We start from the raw sequence: 19786 nt of genomic DNA, 5'->3' as shown, positions 1-19786 counted from the left end.
TGTTTAACATTTACATTATTAACATGTTGTGATAACTATGTATATGTCCCTAACAGGGTGGAATATTTTCATGGACAGTGTCTGAACAATCTACCCATATTATTATTTTTTGAGTCCCTGAGCTTGACCAATATGTATTCCTTATAGTTAAACATGTCACTATTTTGGTAGAATGCTAAAAACATGAAAATCATGTACTTTTTTCCCCAACACTTATGAAGCCAAAATATCACCGCATACCAGGAATGACCCGGGCCATAAAACTGTCCTATACTGTCTAAAATGTAGAGTTCTGAAAATCCTAACCACAAAGAAACAACGGATGATTTAAAGAAAACTCAATGAGTTTTGCATTTCGTTTAAGTCAGTTATTACAGTCAAACATTATATTTCATGCTCCCTCTGTCAAAAGTACCACATTTTTTTGAAACGGCAACAGAAGCACCGCGCACACAATGAATTCATGAATACCCACGTGCTCCATTCCACCGCCGTCCACGCGCGTGCACGCAGTCCGCTTCCGGTTCAAAGATGGCAGCCACCATGAAGAAAGGAGTGGTATGTGTTCACATGAACTGCTTTCTGTTCAGATTCACGACGTGTTAGTGATGCAGACATATCTAAAACAGTACACGAAACAGTTAGTTGTGGGACGCTGGAGAGTATCTGTTTTTATCTGCTAAATGGCTAACGTCACGTTATTCATGATAGTCTGGCATTGACGTTGATTCTTATTATTTAAGTTTACGTTCATCGTTCTGCTGTAAACAGCTGTACATTTTCTTTTAGCTCATATGCTATTCTTTTGGTCATAAAGTCAATATCTGCTTATGACACTGTATGCTAAAGTTACAGCTCTATGCTTTATTATCTTGGTCTTTATTTGAAAATATTGATATTCCTTAATGGAATTAATTGCCGACTGCTTTTTACATTATATATTTTACATCAAGTGTAATGTCATTATTTAATGTTATAAAAATTTCATTTAAAGGTGCCTTATGTAAAAATAAATAAATTCATACTCCACATTCCATACCAGATGGGGGCAGTATACCTCCAGAAAGTGAGTTGGTCTACTCTAGAGTATGAATATCTTCAAGCTACTCCCCTTCACCTTTACCAGTGAATATGTTCATATTCGTTTTGTTCATATTACATTTTTATTGTTAGTTTGAATTACATTAATTTGACAGACAGCATTCGCTGATGTTGACCAAGCTAGCGCCAACGTAACCAGAGCTTCCAACTCTCACGCATTAACCGTGAGACTCACGCAAACACTTTTCACACGCTCTCACCCCACACATCAATTTTCTCACGCACAGAAAAATCGCGAAGCAAAGAGGACACGGAGACCGACAGACTAGACAGAGCAGGTTAGTTATGATATAAAAAAATCTCAGCTCTCAGATTCTGTCAATGAAATACCGTTTTGGCGCTTGTAAATGTTACACGACAGATCCCTAGCGCATGTGAACCGATCATCTCTACTAGCTAATAGTAAAAAAATCACGAACACTGAAAGATACAGTAACGTTAGGCTACAACTTACCAAAATGTATTCCTCATACATAATATCGACCAATCAGTGTTTTTTATCATCGTGAAGAGGTCAATAACACAGCTGGAGAACAATTATGTCAGATTTACCTCAGGAAAGCCATTTAATATACATAATATAGGTCACGTAGTTGGCAAGAAAAAAAGAGCAATAGAGATTGTGCTATGTGTACTATATTACAATACTGTATTTATGAACGTTATATACGTTTATCGAACAGCCTTCGATACATTTCTATGTTATAACTTCCCGAAAATCTACACAAACATATAAAACAAACTTCTAACGAAATACTAACAGCATCTTACTTACCAATCCAAACGAAATGTTGCAAGTTCGAAGTCAAACCTCATTTTTTTCATGTCCATTAGTTGTCTCCAGCGATGGAAAGCAGTGCCAATGTTTACTCTGGTTCTGTTCCTTTTTTATCATATTTTATTTGAATGTAGTAGTGGGCTGTACTTTCCACACGATTGACATCAGGTTCAAGTACGCCCACAAGCCGTGCGAGTTATTCGTGTATTGCATGTTTGGCTGGTGGTTATGTTGCCGGCATACCGCCTCCCATGGCCGAAACTGGTATTACGACACCTGTCGGGCCGTGGCTATTAATGCTAATGCTAATTGAGGTTGATATCTCTGCAGCACTATAACTTGACATTTTTTTAATGACATCATCGCCCTTATTTCTTCTCATTCTTTTGATGCATGTAGCTCATTTTTTGGATATTTTTACCTCAATTTTTACATAAGGCACCTTTAATGTCACGTCATGTGTTTACAGATAAAGCATAGGAAAAAAATGATTGCATGGCATTATTTTTTAAATGCTTTTTATAATTATATTTTAATATATAGAGCAAACGGTTTTGTTTATAGTGGAATTAATGTGATTAATAATACACAGTTTTGATTACAAATATGGCTTGAATCATAACAGGCAGCTGAAGATGTCAATGTTACATTTGAAGACCAGCAAAAGATAAACAAGTTTGCCAGAAATACAAATCGGATGTCTGAATTGAAAGATGAAATCGAGGCCAAAAAGGTAAATAGACTGTTTGATTTTGATTAGTGCTGCTAAATTGATTTAATCGCATCTAACGTATGTGTATATATACTGTACATACACACATATGTATACGTGTGTGTGAGTGTATGTATATATACACAGACATGCACAGTGCACACACACACACACATATATAATATGTATAAAAATAATAATATACACAAACATATTATGTAAACAAACTTTTATGTTAAGATGCAATTAATCAATTTGACTGCATTTTAGACTGCATTTTTTTCAGGTATATGCTGATCTTTTTTCCTATTTTTGTAGAAATCCTTACAGAATTTAGAGGATGCCAGTGAAGACCTCATGATGTGTGAGGACGATGCAATGCTGATCCCGTATCAGATCGGAGACGTGTTCATCAGTCACTCTCAAGAAGAGACGCAGGAAATGCTGGAGGCAGCAAAGGTGACATGACCCATACCATACCAAACCATGAGCCTTTACTCAAGCCGTGTGTGTTGTGTCCCACAGAGTTCGTAGACTCTGTAAAACTTGAGGTGTTGTAGCCTATAGAGAATAAAGATCTGGTGTAGAAAGGTTATAGGTTCAAATCTCATGAGAGTCGACTCCATGAACTACAAGCATTGTCTTCGAATCAAGACTTAACCTCAGGTTCTTGCAGGAGAATGTAAATACTTATGCTTTATTTTCATTATTTTCATATTATCTAGCTGTTTTCCCTTGCATACTTGCAGCAAATCGAGTACAAAACAACCTAAAATTGGTAGATAATCTTGATTTTGTTGAAAAACCGATGATGTAAAATAAAAACACCAACTGACTAGATATTTTTCAGAGTTGTTACAGAGATGTTAGAAGATATTTTGTTTCTAGCTTGCCGAGTGTTCAGTTTGAATCCTGTTTTTAGCGCTCGACATTTCCATACTGATATTGTGGTGTCCACAGGAAGCTCTGCAGGATGAGATCAAAGCTCTGGAGGGTCGTGTGTCATCCATACAGGTGGTCCTTGGAGATTTGAAGATTCAATTATATGCCAAGTTTGGAAACAACATCAATCTAGAGGCAGAAGAGAGCTGAAACCTCAAGCATGTGGACTTGACCTCACAGACTCTCAGTCTCCAACAGGATATGACATTTCTACTCTATAAAACAAGTTCTTGCCCTGTTTACTCTGCTGATGTTTGTTGCATTTCACACGTTGTTATGTTTAGTGTATCATCTGAGCTATTGCATGCAGGTGGTTTTGAGGCACTGATGTAAAAATAATAATAATAAAAAAAGCAAAACATTTACATGGTTTCTTTCAGTTTCATTTTTTTCAGTGGATGCTTATTATTGGCACGACTGAATAGACCTAGCATAGTGGTTACAGTTTTGAGCTGGTAATGGGAAGGTTGCAGGTTCTAATCCTTCACGTTTAGCTCACACATACACATAGTGCCCTTGATACAGACATTTATCCTCAGGTTATGGATAGTGTAATAAGTGTACTGTGAGTTGCTTTGGATAAGTGTCAGCTAAATGATGTAGTAGAGTAGTAAACCCAAGGTCATTTATTAACTGTTTAATGTATTTTTTTTATATTTAAAGGGTTAGTTCACTAATTACTAACCCTTCTTTTAGTTAATTCTTTCATTAATTACTCTCCCTCATGCCGTTCCAAACCCGTACGACTTCAGAACACAAATGAAGATCTTTTTGATGAATTCTGAGAGTTTTCTGTCCCTCCATTGTCAGCTACGCAACTACCACTTTAACGCTTCAAAAAGTTCATAAAGAGATCGTAAAACTAATCCACATGAATTGAGCGGTTTAGTCCAAATTTTCTGAAGAGACACGATCGCTTTATATGACGAACAGATTGAATTTAGGCTTTTATTCACATATAAATATTGATCAGCGAACATAAACAGCTCAACCGTACCTGAAAAAAACTTTTGAATGGTAGAAGTGTGTATTTCATTTTTCATTTTCATTTACATTTTTTGGTTTCACTTTATTTTGATGGTCCCTTTAACACATTCTGTTGACTATAAGTAACGTTGCACCTACATGTCTACTAACTCTCATTAGAGTGTTAGTTAAGTATTAATAGACTGGTAGGGTTCGGGTTAGATTAAGTTGACATGTAGTTGCAAAGTTACTTATAGTCAGTAGAGTGTCTGTTGGAGGACCATCACAATAAAGTGTTTGCAGATATTAAGCAGACAGTCTACTTATACTCCAATGAAAGTTAGTTGACATATAGTTGCAAAGTTACTTATAGTCAACAGCACGTCCAAAAGGGACCATCAAAATAAAGTGTTACCCATTTTTTTCTTTTATGCTAATAGTAATTATATGTAAATTTACATTTTATTCAGCAGATGATTTGATCCTATGCAGTTTATAGATTTGAATCCAAATTAGAAAACATTAAATTTGAGTACTAAAACAGAAGCATTTATTTTAATTTGTTGCGTTTCTATAGGTTTAAAGCTAAATGTTGGAACTTGCGACCCCCCCAGTAATGTAACCACTGAGCTAAAGCTATGAATGACAGTGCTTCTCTAATTCCTCATTGACAGTTACATGCTAACTAACTCTTTTAAGTCTTACAAAGAGAAATTAATGCCTTTAATTTAGTAGAATTTAGGATGCAAATGGTTAAAAGTCTTCAGAATTCAGGGGCTTCCAAAAAGCTTGGAATTTATCTCAATATCAGAGATGAATAATAAGTTATTCATATGTTGTACTGATTTTCGGCAGGGCATTAAAGAATGCATTAGTTGGACTCTGGTAAGGAATAAGGTATTTTATATTTTAGTGTATACAAAAAGCCACATTGAGCATTAAAAAGCTGTGACCCTCATATTTGCATGAGATATTTCTGTAGTTTTTTAGAGGATCCGATACTCATCTGCTGGAGGTGGAATGATTGTACTGGTCTAAAGTGAGAGTGTGAGTGTGGCCTGACCCAGGTAATAAAATATCACATGCATAAATGGAGTTGGAGGCTTTGCTGGCCAAACCCTGGAGAATCCAGATCTCAATGAACCAGTTCCTCTGTCCAGCTTCACTCTCACTCTGCATTCAGTGCAGATCACAGCTCTTACTTCACTCACAGCCTCTTCCTTCCTTATTCCATTCCTTTTTTCTTTATTTCATTCTTTCTCATCTATATTCATTTCTTTCTTTCCTATGCTTCCTTCTTCCTCTCCCCTTCATTTCCTTTGTTTCCTTCCTTCATTCTCTTCATTTCCATCATTTTCTTGTTTCCTTATTCCTTCATTTTCAGCTCTCCCTTCTTTCCTCCTTTCTGCATTGCTTCCTATTTTCCTTAAAGGGATGGTTCGGAGTAAAATCAACCTAGGGTCCTTTGCACCTTGACCTCGAGCCAAATTCTCTTCTTCATTCTCTTCTTTTTCTTTCTTCCTTCATTTCCATCATTTTCTTGTTTCTGTATTCCTTTGTTTTCTGCTCTCCCTTCACTCCCTTTTTACTCCTTTCTGTTTTGCTTCTTCCCCCCTTAATTTCTGCTTTATTTCCTTGCTTCTTCCTTCATATCCTGTTCCTTCATTCCCTTTCTTAATTTTTTTCTTCCCTTCTTCCTCTCCCTTCATTCTACCCTTACTGCTTCCTTCATTCCTTCAGCATTTATGCAATATTTCATTCTTTTTCTACCTTCATTTCTTTTCCATCTACCCCTTTCTTCATTCATGTCCTTTCTTCTTTCTTTCATTCCTTCTGTCCTTCTCTTTCTTCCCTTATTCCTTCCTACTTTCATTGCCTTCTTTCTTGATCCTACTTTCCCTCTTGCATCATGTCTTTTAAGTGTGTGTTATGTATGTGTCATTTTCAGTAAACACTCGTGTAGCTGTTGGTATGAGTCTCAGTGATTGTAAATTACACTGTATGAGCTTTTGTTAAATCAACCATGCTTAACTCAAGAGAGTTATTTGTGCAACTATAGATTTTTCTTTGCGCTTTTTGTGTATCTTACTTTTTTTATATATGAGCAATATTTTCTGAAGAAATGTGAGTGGTTCTTATCCATACTGGGGTCACAATGCTTTTTTTTTCTAGATGGTTGCCATGGTATTGCTATGATGTTGCTACGGTTTATAAGTTACCATGCCACGTGGTTGCTTCTTATTGGCTTATTAGTCTGTATGATATTCTGGTTTCATGAAGAACCTTTAACATCCATGGATGCTTTCTGCTGAAAGGTTCAGATTATTAAAATGTTCTTCACACTAAGAAAAAATTATTTTGAACCAGAAAGAATGAACCAGGTGAAAATTGTTTGATTGCACAAATCACGTTAGACACGTTAAACTCCAAAACTGAATACCTTACTCCTGTCGTAAACCTAAATTTGTTTTTTGAATGTTTGGTTCTCTATACTTTATTGCTGTTGTTAAAGGGATAGATCACCCAAAAATGAAACTTCTGTCATCATTTACATGTCCCAAACCTGTACGAGTTTCTTTCTTCTGTTGAACACAAAAGAAGATATTTAGAAGAATATGGGTAACCAAACATTTGATGGACCCCACTGACTTCCAATCTATTTTTCTTTTCCTACTATGGAAGTCAATGGGGTCCATCAACTGTTTGGTTACCCATATTCTTCAAAATATCTTCTTTTGTGTCATACAGGTTTGGGAAAACTTGAGGGTGAACAAACCCTTTAAGGTGACTCAACTGCTTTAGGGATCCACATCTGAATGACCACATCAGTTGTGCCAATAAATGGCAAATGTGACTTTTAGAGAATCATTGGGACTTAATAATTTAACATTCTGCTGTAAGATATGATGATCTATGGTTTGCAATGCACATCCACAATCTTTCCACTAGGAGTCTCTGTTTCTCAACTAATTTCATTCCAGGCGCGTTCCTTTTAGACACTTCTCCCCGATGTTCACATCAGATGAGGGTTGCATCGAAAGGTCACCACCACCAAATCAAGATTTCTCTCATTATCTCAATCTCTCATTCTAACAAGCTGCGGAAAACGTGTCTTGTTTATACATTTTGATCACCGTGCAGCATTATTGCCTATGAAACAGATGGCGAACGCATGGTGTGCTGTGCCGCCTATGGGAGAAGAACCACAAATCTGTCTCCTGACTCTCTCTTTTCCTCTGGGGAGTTCAGAGGCATTGCTCAGTATCTCCCTTGACTATAAAACCACACAGAGATGCACACTTGATCCTGTTTGTGTCAGAGGTCATCTCAAATGCCAAGGAACAAACATTACAAATTTTTTATGTTTTTATTTATTTATTTGTTTGTTTTTTATGCTGCATGCTGGTACTTGTGGATTATTAAGCACTAGGCCTATGAGAATTCCTGGTCTGCAATTGACGTGCTTTCCCAGTGTTGCCTCCTACCCAGTAGGAGTAGTTTATATTGCTCAATTTGAGATATGAAACAGTTTAGAGCTTTTTCAATTATTTTTTAATTCACACTCTAAGGTATAAAAAATATTTTGTGGAAGATATACTGTGAGAAATGCAGCAATCCATCTCAAAGGAAAATCTGATAGGTTGCGTAATGAACTTCGTCTGTTAAATATCTAATGCACTCAGCAGGGGTGTTCAGACTAGATTTCTTTCCACCTGCAGAGTTTATGTTTGGAATTTCCAACTTTAGTGCAGTTGAATGTCATTTGAAGTCGTATTTCCAACTTTGGACTTCATGCCGAAATCTAGTGCTCTGATTTCGCTGTCGTGATGTACAGCAAATTCACTTTTAAGCAAAAAAAAATGCATCAATGAGTCAAAGCTCCTACAACACATGATAATAAAACCTGTAATAATTAAACACAGTAGATGATGTCTGTTATGTAACAAGGGTTCCAGTGCTTTGTCTATATCCTCAGCAATTTGGTTGCTATGTGATATTTTTGTTTTTAATTTTAGTTTTATATTAGTTACATTACTATTTTGAATTAGCTTTTATTTTTATTTTTCATGTTAATTTTATTGAAATTTTTAGTCATTATGTAATTTTTTTTTGTAAAAATGCAGAAAGTTTTCCGTGAGGGTTGTGCTTATAGGGTTAGGGGATAGAATATAACTAGAGATGCACGGATACTACATTTTTTCCCACCAATGCCGATTATTCAGAATGATATCTGCCGATACCGATAGTGTGATTGTCTTAAGGAAAAGAAATCTCTCAAAATTAATGCTGGAAACTATACAGGGAACCCTCTCGGTACATTACTATAACATTAGAGGTTAAAATTAACAACAGAGCCCAAACTATTACTTTCTACTGCTATTTATTTTTATATATAGGCTAATAATTACACAAAAAAAAAAAGAAATGTTTGTATACAACTGGACATATAGTTTTCATAAAGACTTCACAACACATTTAAAACATAAATATATAATTAACAGTGAATAAACCCCTCTCTAGTGTTTTTATAGCTAATAAGGAACTGTGAACTTTGGATAACTTTCCTGAGGTAAATGCAACGTTATTGTTCTCACGCTGTTTTATTGACATCTTTCCATGGTCGAAACACTGATTGAGCGAGTAACTACTGTACTGTGCTGTATCTTTCAAGATCAACCGATATTGATACCGATACCAATTATTTGCATGTTTATGTGCCCGATGACCGATATACACACTGGTCATAAACCAGCTTGAACACAATGACGATAGCAGATGTTGAGGAATAACAAACTGGTAAGCAGTGCAGCGATCACAGATTATCACCAATGGAGTCTTTGATTATGATAACTGGTTTTGTCTTACAGATGATCCAAACACACAAGAGGGAGCAGATGAGAAGAGAAGATGGTGCTATATAGTGCTTGTGATGAGGGCTAATGAGTGACAGCTGTGCCAGGGAGGATCATGGGAAATGCAATCTGTGACATTATGCACATTGTATATTGCAAAAAAATTCAGAATATTATTGTAGATGTTTAGACGAGTTATTTGGACTTATTTAATTTGACTTTTTTTAAAACTATATTTCCTTGTCCGCTGTAGACGTCACAGCTCAAAGAAGGATCTGAACTATGTAGATTCCCTGTGTTCAAAGGCAAGCTATCTTAGCAAAAACTATATACTTTATTAAATTACAGGAAAATAAATAAATAAATTCTGTACCTGAAAATCTAATTTAAACTGTGTATTTCATTTGTATATGTTTATTCTGTTATATTTATTTGTGCTATAGCTCACAATTTAATTGTTTCCTCTTATTTTATTACTGTCTTTTACAATATTTAAAATGTACATAAGTTAGGCTAGTAGTTATGTCATAATAACCTTATTTATTAAGGTTACATGGATCAAAAACAACTAAAACAATAACTATTTGATTTATTTATTACTTTTTTGTGTTGGGGCCAGTGAAAATTTTGGCAGGGCCAAATCGACTAGGCAAGTAGAAAAAATCCTTGCCGTTGAGCCCTGTTCAAGTATGTGAGTTGGCACAGCCACTTGAAGATTTCAGACGGGTGTGTAGCATGGTTGAGCTGTGTGAAAATGACTTTTATTTGCATCTAGCATATTCAAAGTGACAGAGGAGAATGCGCTCGCAAAACAGCAATTCCAACAGCCTTCGTCCAAGACCCTTCACTTGACAGCTCATGCAGAGGAGATTATGACAGCCTGACGTGTACGGGAACGCTGGGGATCTGTTGCAGACTGTAAACCTTGGCCCACTGCTGGATGTGGCATGGAAAAGAGCTCAGGGACGCGCGGCGTGGGCCGTGTAAAGGAACTCGTTGAGGATTCAGCGTGAAAGATGCGCTTCTTGCTCCAGATGGACTTGCAGTGAGGAAGCAATCACTGGCAGGGACTCGGAGATTAATTCATTTGCCAATAATTATATTTCAACCACTGCAGCTCGGGACGCTCTGCTAGGATGCTGAGGGCTTGCTGAATGAAGTCATATGCGTTTGAACTTCGCAGGGAACAAACTCTTTGAAACAGTTTCAGAGCTGTGTCTGTCATTATTACTAGTCTGTCATTGCCTTTGGGAGAGCGAGTGTTGTTTTAAAGGGATAGTTCACACTATAGGAAATTAAACTTCTGTCATTATTTACTCATCCTCATGACTTTCTTTCTTCTGTAGAGCAGGAACAGAGGACGAATATCCTGGTCTCAATTCTTTTTTCCATATAATGAAATTCATATGGGAACTGAGGCTGTCAAGCTCCAAAATTACATAAAAGCACCAAGAAAGGGCCATGAATATGGGGTTCGATCAACATGAGAGTGAGTAAAAGATGACAGAATTTTCAATTTTGGGTAAACTGTTTCTTTAAATGTAAAAATGAAAATGTATGTATTGAACATTTTTGTCATACTCTGGTGGCTCGTTCTTTCCTCATCACAGAGGCGACATGCTGATCATTGTTTTCGGTTTGGACTGCATCCATTTACAAGCTCCACCAGTCCTCCTTCTCTCCCTCTCTCTCCCTCTCTCTCTCTCTCTCTCCCTCTCTCTCTCTCCCTCTCTCTTCCAAGGGCAGATATCCAAAGACTTTCTGATTACAAAATCACTGATCGTTTTTCCACTGCCCCGCATTTGATTCATTCTCAGCATAACATTATACCGAGACCAGGCTTCCACTCCATAAACCCATCCAGTTAGTCTAGTCACGTCAAAAGTTTTACAACAAACAACTTTCATGTTCACTTCTCAACACAGACCATTTTCTGTGTGCCTGCATAAAAATATGAAATTAAACACTGAATACAAATGCACTGAGCATTGTTTAGCAACTTAATAATTGCTGAGCAAAGATTTTTTTTTATTTGTATTATTTAGATAAATATATAAATGCTGTAAAAATGTGTTGTTCATAATTAGTTCATTATTTAACCTTATTGTAGTGTTACCAAAGCTATGTATATAAACTATTAGTTGCATTCGATTAGAGTAAAAATATTGATTTGAATCTACATTCACTAAATTGAATTACTCTACACTGAATTCACTACATTAACTATTTCTATTTTATTTCAGCCTCATGTCATTTAATGAAAATTATGTTTAATAGTTTTAATTTCGGTTGCTTAACCCCCCCATGAGAAACATAAAAGTTGTGTGTCCAAGTCGTGTGTCCTGGCACCAGGCTTGGTTAAAGCATTAGTTGGCAATAACAACATTGCTATAAATGAGCAACCTATACCAGCAGAGGCTAACGGGACAGTGTTAACCAGCCAAACCTTCACCCATGTGCCCAAACCTCAGATATCACATGGGTTTGACTGTAGGGACGAGCTGACTCCTGTGTGCCTCCTGATGCTGTGGTCCAGCTTCTGTGAGAAAGGAAACAAATGCATTTTGAGAACATTCCCAGTGTGTGATCAATCAAAGTTCCTCTTTGTATCAGTCATCCATTGCTATTAGAAATGAGCTAAACTGATTAGAGTGGAAGCACAGGAAACTTTTATCATCTGTCTGGCTCTCCGTTCTCTCACATCTGCAGCGCTCTGAGACAAAGCACTATTGGGTGTGAGGGATAAAACATTAATCTTCTTTTAGTAAGTGTGGTAACTGCTTTATTCCGGTTAGCTGGCCAGCGGCTGCTTCTTCCAAATATGTTTTCTGCTCACTTATGGTCTTATACTGTGGGGCACAATGGGTTAGGAGTTTCACCTTCACATTTTAGTGTATTACAGATGTATGCTGAGTGTGTTTAGTTACTCGATGAAGATTTAGAACATGTTTTCTTTACTCTAGTAGAGTAGAAATAGTGTTAAACCAAAGAAATAACTTTAAAGAAAACCTGAAAACTGATCATTCTGTCATCATTTGTTCACCCTCTTGTCATTCCAAACACATCCAAACAGTTGTTAAAATACTGTGTAAAGTTAAAACCCTAAATCGACTGTAAAAAAATTATAATTTAAACAGCTTTAAAGCTCAAATAATAGATAAAATAAAAGTTTTAACAGAAGAATGAATGTAAGACTTTTCTGGTTTTAACTCTGTTCCATTCACTTCCATTGTAAAGTTGTTGAGACGAAAACATTTTTTTGTGGTACTCAAAAAGATGCGGTCGACTGAACTTGTTAACTTGCTCTGATGTAATTTACACACAACCAGATTTACATCAAAACTGCATCTGCTGCTCAGGATACTGACAGATTTGTCCCAAATATTTCTGTATATCCAGTATTTATGTCCCTCATGTGAACGGCTACACCACTTAGAAATGTACAGATATTTCATGATAGATGGATGTCATTAAGGCCCCCTTTTACTTGGCATTAATTTTTAATGAACATCTGGAAATTCTTTAGCTGCACCTTGCATAGCACACTGCAATAAATAATTTTCTTACTCAGTAGTACTGTTTTACTTTGTTCTGAAATTAAATGTACTTCGTTCTGTCCAGTGGAAAGCAGCACTTCTTTCAATAAACACGCAATCCCGCAGTCAGTTCAGTTGTTGTCCAATAGACGACCATGTAAGAAGTTTGACTGGTTTGTAACCCCAATATCCCTGAGCATCTGATGGTCGGCTGTAACATCTGCTGTCTCATTTGCCATTCTAATTCAATTCCCACATGGCCGAAATAGGGAGAGAGCGCACTAATTGACAGAAATCGCAGCATACTTTTTCAAGAGTTGTTTTCAGAAATATTTACGGTCACATCTCACAGAGGTCATCGTGTTCCGGACGCTTACTGATAAAGAGTTATATTCATAGAGTTATATTTAACTATATTCTAACAGTCAGGTTCCAGAAATAAAAACATTCATTTTCTCCATAGGGAAATACATTTTTAACGATATATACAAACCTTTAAAGACAGACCAACTGTGAGCTGCGAGGTTGCTAATCGATGGTATTTGCTTCTGATGAAGTCGTCATCCTGCATTTTAACTATTTATTTTTTAACTAATCATGTTTAACAGTGGAATTCATGATGAAAACTACATTACCCATGATGCTGTACAGAAAATTCCACCAATCAGAGAGTCGCGACAAGCAAAATGCGCCAAAAGAGCTCTTTAGCTCCGCCCACTCCCATGAAACGCTGCGAATGACATGATCAAGACGTCCTCCGTACACTCTCGGGAGCAGACGTTGCGTGAACGTGCGTTGGAGATTAATATTTTGTAAATAAATTGATAAATTGTGGGGTTTTGAGCAAACATAGCACTCACGTCGCTTCATAAAATTGAGGTTAAATCACTAGAGTCACACGGATTACTTTAATGATGTCTTTACTACCTTTGAAAAGTGGTAATTGCGTAGGCTGTCAATGGAGGGACAGAAAGCTCTCAGATTTCATTAAAAAGATCTTCATTTGTGTTGCGGAGATGAACGAATGTCTTACAGGTTTGGAACGATATGAGGGTGATTAATTAATGACAGAATTTTCATTTTTGGGGGAACTAACCCTTTCAAGAATTCCCTTTTTGTCTTCCAAGGTTGAAAGTTTGGAACAACAGGAGTAAATAATGTCAGAAGTTTCATTTTTAGCCAAACTATTCCTGTAATGCCTAATTTATTGAATCATTTCCATGAAACGGTGCCGTATAATTTAGTGCATCTATTTGAAACTCTGCTCCCTCTACTTCTGCATGGCCGACAGACTTTAATGGAAAAACAAATGACTTGCACGGAGAGAGAAAAGTCTGCATCTCCCTAAAACTCTCCACCGGTAATACATTTCCAACTTGATTATACGTAAAAGCTTGGAAGTTCTTTCATTTCTGTTGATTTAGTTGATCTGGGAGTGAAATGGAAAGCCATTTATTTTTGCAATAGAAAAGTGCATTTCAAAGAGTCCGCTCTGTCTTTCAGTAATACCTGATTATTAGGGATTAAACTAAAAACGAAATTCTGCACAAACTATGTCAGTCTGAGGAAGTCATGCCATATGCATCCTCAAGTGCTCATCTTAAACCTCTGATGTACCAGATCTTTATTATTACAGTAGGCTACTATTAGATTTTGTGGCCGTTGTTCAAGGAATGCAAAGTACAGGTTGATTTTGTTTGAATTAAAATGTCCCAGGGCTTTAAAAGCATGCTGTGCCACTTAGAAACGGAGCCAGCGGGGGTAAAGCAAACATATGAATAGGCACTCAGGTTTGACCCGGCCTCTGTTTGCTAGTCTCCATGGGTCGCACCTCTTATAGACCTGGCTGACAATAGTTGTGGGTGGTAATGTAAGGTTCTGAGAGCTGTTGTCGACATTGGCAAAGTGTATCATAAAAAGGCTACCTCAATCTCACACAGGCCTCCTACTGAGTGTGTTTAAATGTGAGAAGGTAGTCAGAGCCGAACTTCATTTCTCATTTAACAGTGGAAGCCTTTCGCTAAACGCAGCTTGAACTAAATATTCCAGGCCTTATTCCCTCCAGTAAAACGTGTTCATAATTCATTTCGGAGATGCGATTGCTTTGTTTTCTTTCAAAGAGCCGCTCAAAGTTTTTAGTGATTATTCATTTTCAGTGCATAATACCTGTTCTGGGTCATTAGGGAACTTAGGAAAATTATTTGGAAACCATTTCAGGGACCTGCATACATCAGGAGTTTGTAAATTAGCATCGCAAAGACATTCGCTGCCAGTGTCAACAAGACTTCATTACAGTGACTGCTAAATTGTTTATGCAGAACACATTGAGCATAATATACATTCTTGCATGATATACGTCAACAATACATATTCATAATCAAGACTGTATGCATCAAAACATAACCAGAAAAAGACATCTTTTGAGAACTGTACTTCATTATAACATTTAAAGACCCCATTATATATAAATTAGAGTTTCAAGGCTATTAGTTCAATGTTTTATTCCTATTATAGTGTGCACATAACATTGGCATTACATTATATTTAGAAATAACAAAAAAATTCTTCTTGGAAAACTGACTTATACGCTTTGATGAGGTCTTTTTGTATTAATCTGGGGAATTTGTAGTTTATATACTATTTTACATGACAAAAATCATACTTTTATTTTTTACATCTGCATTTAGACCTAAATATTTCTGCTTATCAAAATTGTTTTTCTTCTGATTTTCTGTGTGACTTAAGTAATGATATCAATGTCAGTGTAAATGTAACTGGACACAATTCTGGCCATGCGCTATTATGAAAATATGCTTCATCTTAGAATAGTCATTTTCATCATGAAAAAGTTTTACATAAAGACATGAATTGTACTTTCATGGAATAAATGAATCATGACTGTGACTGTAAACTGTGTCAATCCAAGACAACATATATCGGCCAGTGCAATATAAAAAAGAGTTCACTCTTAATTAAGCAACTGCCTTTAAGACATGTAAAAGCACTAAAATAAATCAAGTATTACTTTATGTAGAATAACCATAGAATAAACATGTTTACCATATACTTTATTTCAGGCATTTCACTTTTTTGGCCTGAAAAAATACATCATTCCTGCAGCACTATTTACAATTTTAGTTGTGTACGATGTGCAATTTCAGTATGTAACTCTGTGTGTCCTAGAACCATATAGTCAAGACACTGAGTAAAATTATGACTAAGTTGCTTTACAAAGTTTGTGCATCAAAACTAATGAGAAAACATCCAATGTATCTTGGTTGCATTTGTCATAAAAAAAAAAAAAAGGTATAGTGTTTACTTTTAACAAGTACAGTTAAACGTAGAGTCTTTTTTTTACTTTCACTAAAGTAGTATGTGGACTTTTAATTAAGTAAAATTTTGACACATAACCTATAATTATGCATAATTTCTTAGTACTTGATACATCGCTACCTTTGCATCTATTCAGACAAGTGAATTACCCTACGGTCTAAACTGATTTTGAATGCATCATGTCAGGGTGGGCGTAAGTGCCGTCCAGGTGAGTGTCCACTTCAGCGTGTGCCCCAGAGGTGTGTGACTTTTAATGTCTCCAGAAATAGCAAAAACATCAGGTTTGTTGTGTTTTAGAGGAGAGGATCCACTCACAAACTTCTGTGAGCATCTGTGAACTCTGATCCTCAGAGTGCACTTTTACTTTCCACCATCATTTATTAATACGCCGTCACCTTCTCTGTTCATGAAAATACGACGCCACAGTAGCGTCCCCAGCTGACAATTGCACTTTAATAACAGTGTCCTCTTAATGAAAACCAAGGAGATGGTGACACACACATGCTCTCCATCAGATAGACTGCTGAAATAGTGACAGCTCTGGTCCTTGTGTGTCATTTCAGTGTCTCCGTAAACCTCAGAATATCCATGCGTGTTGTTGAGCAGACACAGGTGGGTGGCTTTGTTTCTTAAGTATGATAGATGGAGTTTGGTGTAGAGCTTCCTGACTGTCCGCATTGTGTAGTCATTCTCCCGGAGGGGAAGAGAACGCCGTCGAATAGCAATACAGCCCTTCCAGCAAGCTTTTGTTTCCCCTCAATCTACAGCGACTGAACTGTTTAACGCTTTTATTGGCTTCCTATAGTTCCTCTGAGTCGAGCGCTTATTGAAGACGAATGCCATCAGAAAAGCAGCGTTTCATTGTTCACCGTTGGCTTTACTCAGCATTACTCAACTAAATTAGACACGTTTTCTAGCTCCACATTATTCCCAGTAAAGCTTTTCCACAACTCTCTACTGCAGAAATGGATAGCATGGCTAGTCTCACAAGGTTTTGTAAGGCTGAAATATTTGAGAAACATTACTAATGCACTCACTGGTGGGCTAGTGTCTTGACATGAACCAGGTACATCAATTGGGTATGACGTACCCTACGGCATTTGGCCTTGGCTAATATATATATATATATATATATATATATATATATTAATTGTGCAAAATAGTAAATTGATTAAGTGAAGTGGGCTGTAGTTTCATGTAGTTTAAACGTAATTTAACACACACACAATTTAATATTTAATATATTTAATATGGGTTTCCATATAAAATATAATGATATCTTTTTTTAATGATTTATCAGCTATTTTCATCATAGGGAAATTTTGTCCCTGCAATGTAAGGGAATACCTGAACCACACACACACACACACACACACACACACACACACACTTCCCATACAATGGGTCCAAAACCGTATAATATCATAGTCATTGCATTGTTCAAAATGATAGCTAATTGTGTTTACAATATTTTGTACTTTAATTTATATTATAATCTATTCAATTAGTAATTTATTTAGCCTCTAGCAACTCACTTATAAATGCAGAATGCATAATTTTGATGCAAATTATTCTATTGTTTATCCCAGACTTCAGCCATTTAAGAGATTACTATATCACCTAATGGATTGATTGTTTTTAATTTAAATTCAAATCAAGCATTTTCAGCTGCCAGGTTATGACCAAAGCTATGATCTGATTATTATTACCTTTAGAAGTTTGTGTGTGCTGAGGTTACTGAAAGTGAAATGGCTACTCAGTCTATAACATCTTTTGTGCAGAGTAAATGGTAGTGGTTTACTCAGGCAGAGTTGTTGAACCCGCTCTGTTAACAGTCACCATTTAGATAAATATTTGATGTTTAAACGCAAGAATCTCTTCGATCGCACTGCATTATGTTGTTTTAGATAAAAAAAAATAAAAAAAAAAGAGTTATAAAATTAAGCTAATGTACAGATGCTGCATCCAGAATTGGATAGTTCCCTACTATATAGTATGTGAAAAACAGTATGTGAGCCGAGTAGTATGTACTCAAGTATGTTCATAGTATTTAAAACAGTAGGCTAAAAATACCCGGATGTCCTACTACTTCTGGAGAGATTCTGAAGTGTGTATTCAATCGACATGGGAAAGGATTTGTCAATGGAAGTGAAGCGACACGACGGACGCCATAGGTCACATGACAATGACAACGTGAATGATGTAGTACAGTATGTCCGAATTTCATTCAGTATGCGATTTTGGACACAGCGAAAGAATCAAAACCATTATTAGCAGTGATCAATCAAGAGATGAGATATATCACAGTTAGATGATTTAGTAATGTTAGTAGGCTATGGTAATAACTATATGACATTTATAAGTGGAAAAGTCCAATAGTGCTAGTATTTTTCTGTAACATTATTTTAACTCAGTCAACCCTCAAACAGCTAAAGAGTTTTTTTTTTTTTTTCAAATGAAATTAGATCATGACATGATCCAATTTCACGGCCGACGTGTATTGCAGCTATTAAAGGCGGTTGCTGAATTATTTATAATAACTTGCTTTTTTGTTCACGAATTGCATCGGAGGAGGTTTTAAAGTTTAATAATAATGCATTTTCTTGATCAAATCGTTCTCCAGCTTGAGATTTAAACCCATTTTCAAAGATTACAAAAAAATGCAGGCCACTTTTTAAATGAATATCACTACAGTTGGCATAAGCACATTGAAGTTTACAACAAAAAGACAGAACTTCAACCAACTGGACTGAAGGAAAAATACAAGTGAGATATCTTTAATCCCTCAAATGCTTCTCTTAGATGACAAGAAGTTTACATGGAGGTCAAACTGAGACTTTTGCTCATGACTCAATCTGCCTTTATAGTTCCTGGCAAAGGAAACCCCTCACCAAAACGAACTTGATTTGATCATGATCTGATTAAAGGTTACCGGGATACCAGTGTGAAATTCCAGATTCATCGAGATGCTTTAAATTATTCTAGAAACATCAAGAGTGCCTTGACCCTCGTCTTCGTCTGCGATTCATGAGGGGCGTTACTGATTTAAGCAGGTGTAAGGAGCAGTCTCACCTCAGAGGAAATCTAATCTTACCTGACATCCACAGGTTTATTGTTCAAGACGCTGTCACAACAGCATGTGCTGCTTACATATCAAAAACAAATGGCATAATTCAACATTTCACAGGCTCATTGTGCCATTCGCCAACAAATAATAGTATATCACTGCATGTTTGGTAGCCATAACGGCGTCCTGAACATTTCTGAATGCCATTGCATTAGATAATAAAATATCAAATTAAATCTATTATTTCAGTTTTAAAAACAATACATGAACTGTTTGTATTTTATATAGCGACACTTTCTGATTGTCAAATGTTTGTGGAACATATATGTCCATACCCAGCTAATAATAGGGAACGTTCTCAGAAAATGTTCTGGCAAGATTCTCTCAAAGTTATGAACAAACATTATCCCAGTAATGTTAATAAAACGATCATTCAAAGTTATACGCTTTGTCCAAAATATATACTTCCCTATTATATAATAGTATGCGGAAAACAGT

At 36.3% G+C, this 19786-nt stretch overlaps 1 protein-coding gene across 1 annotated transcript; it reads left to right on the top strand.

Moving 5' to 3' along the window:
- The first annotated feature begins 484 nt into the window (after positions 1–484).
- On the top strand, positions 485–3898 carry pfdn4 (prefoldin subunit 4). Its single transcript, XM_084099562.1, has 4 exons — positions 485–558; positions 2505–2612; positions 2910–3050; positions 3552–3898. The coding sequence occupies exons 1-4, from the start codon at positions 532–534 to the stop codon at positions 3681–3683; spliced, it is 408 nt and encodes a 135-aa protein (XP_083955688.1). The 5' UTR covers positions 485–531; the 3' UTR covers positions 3684–3898.
- The last annotated feature ends 15888 nt before the right edge of the window (positions 3899–19786 follow it).

Source organism: Abramis brama (assembly GCF_963993115.1).
Source record: "Abramis brama genome assembly, chromosome: 22".
In the NCBI taxonomy this organism is placed as follows: Eukaryota; Metazoa; Chordata; class Actinopteri; order Cypriniformes; family Leuciscidae; genus Abramis; species Abramis brama.
The sequence above is the reverse complement of the archived record's forward strand: the minus strand, read 5'-3'. Positions and strand labels throughout refer to the sequence as shown.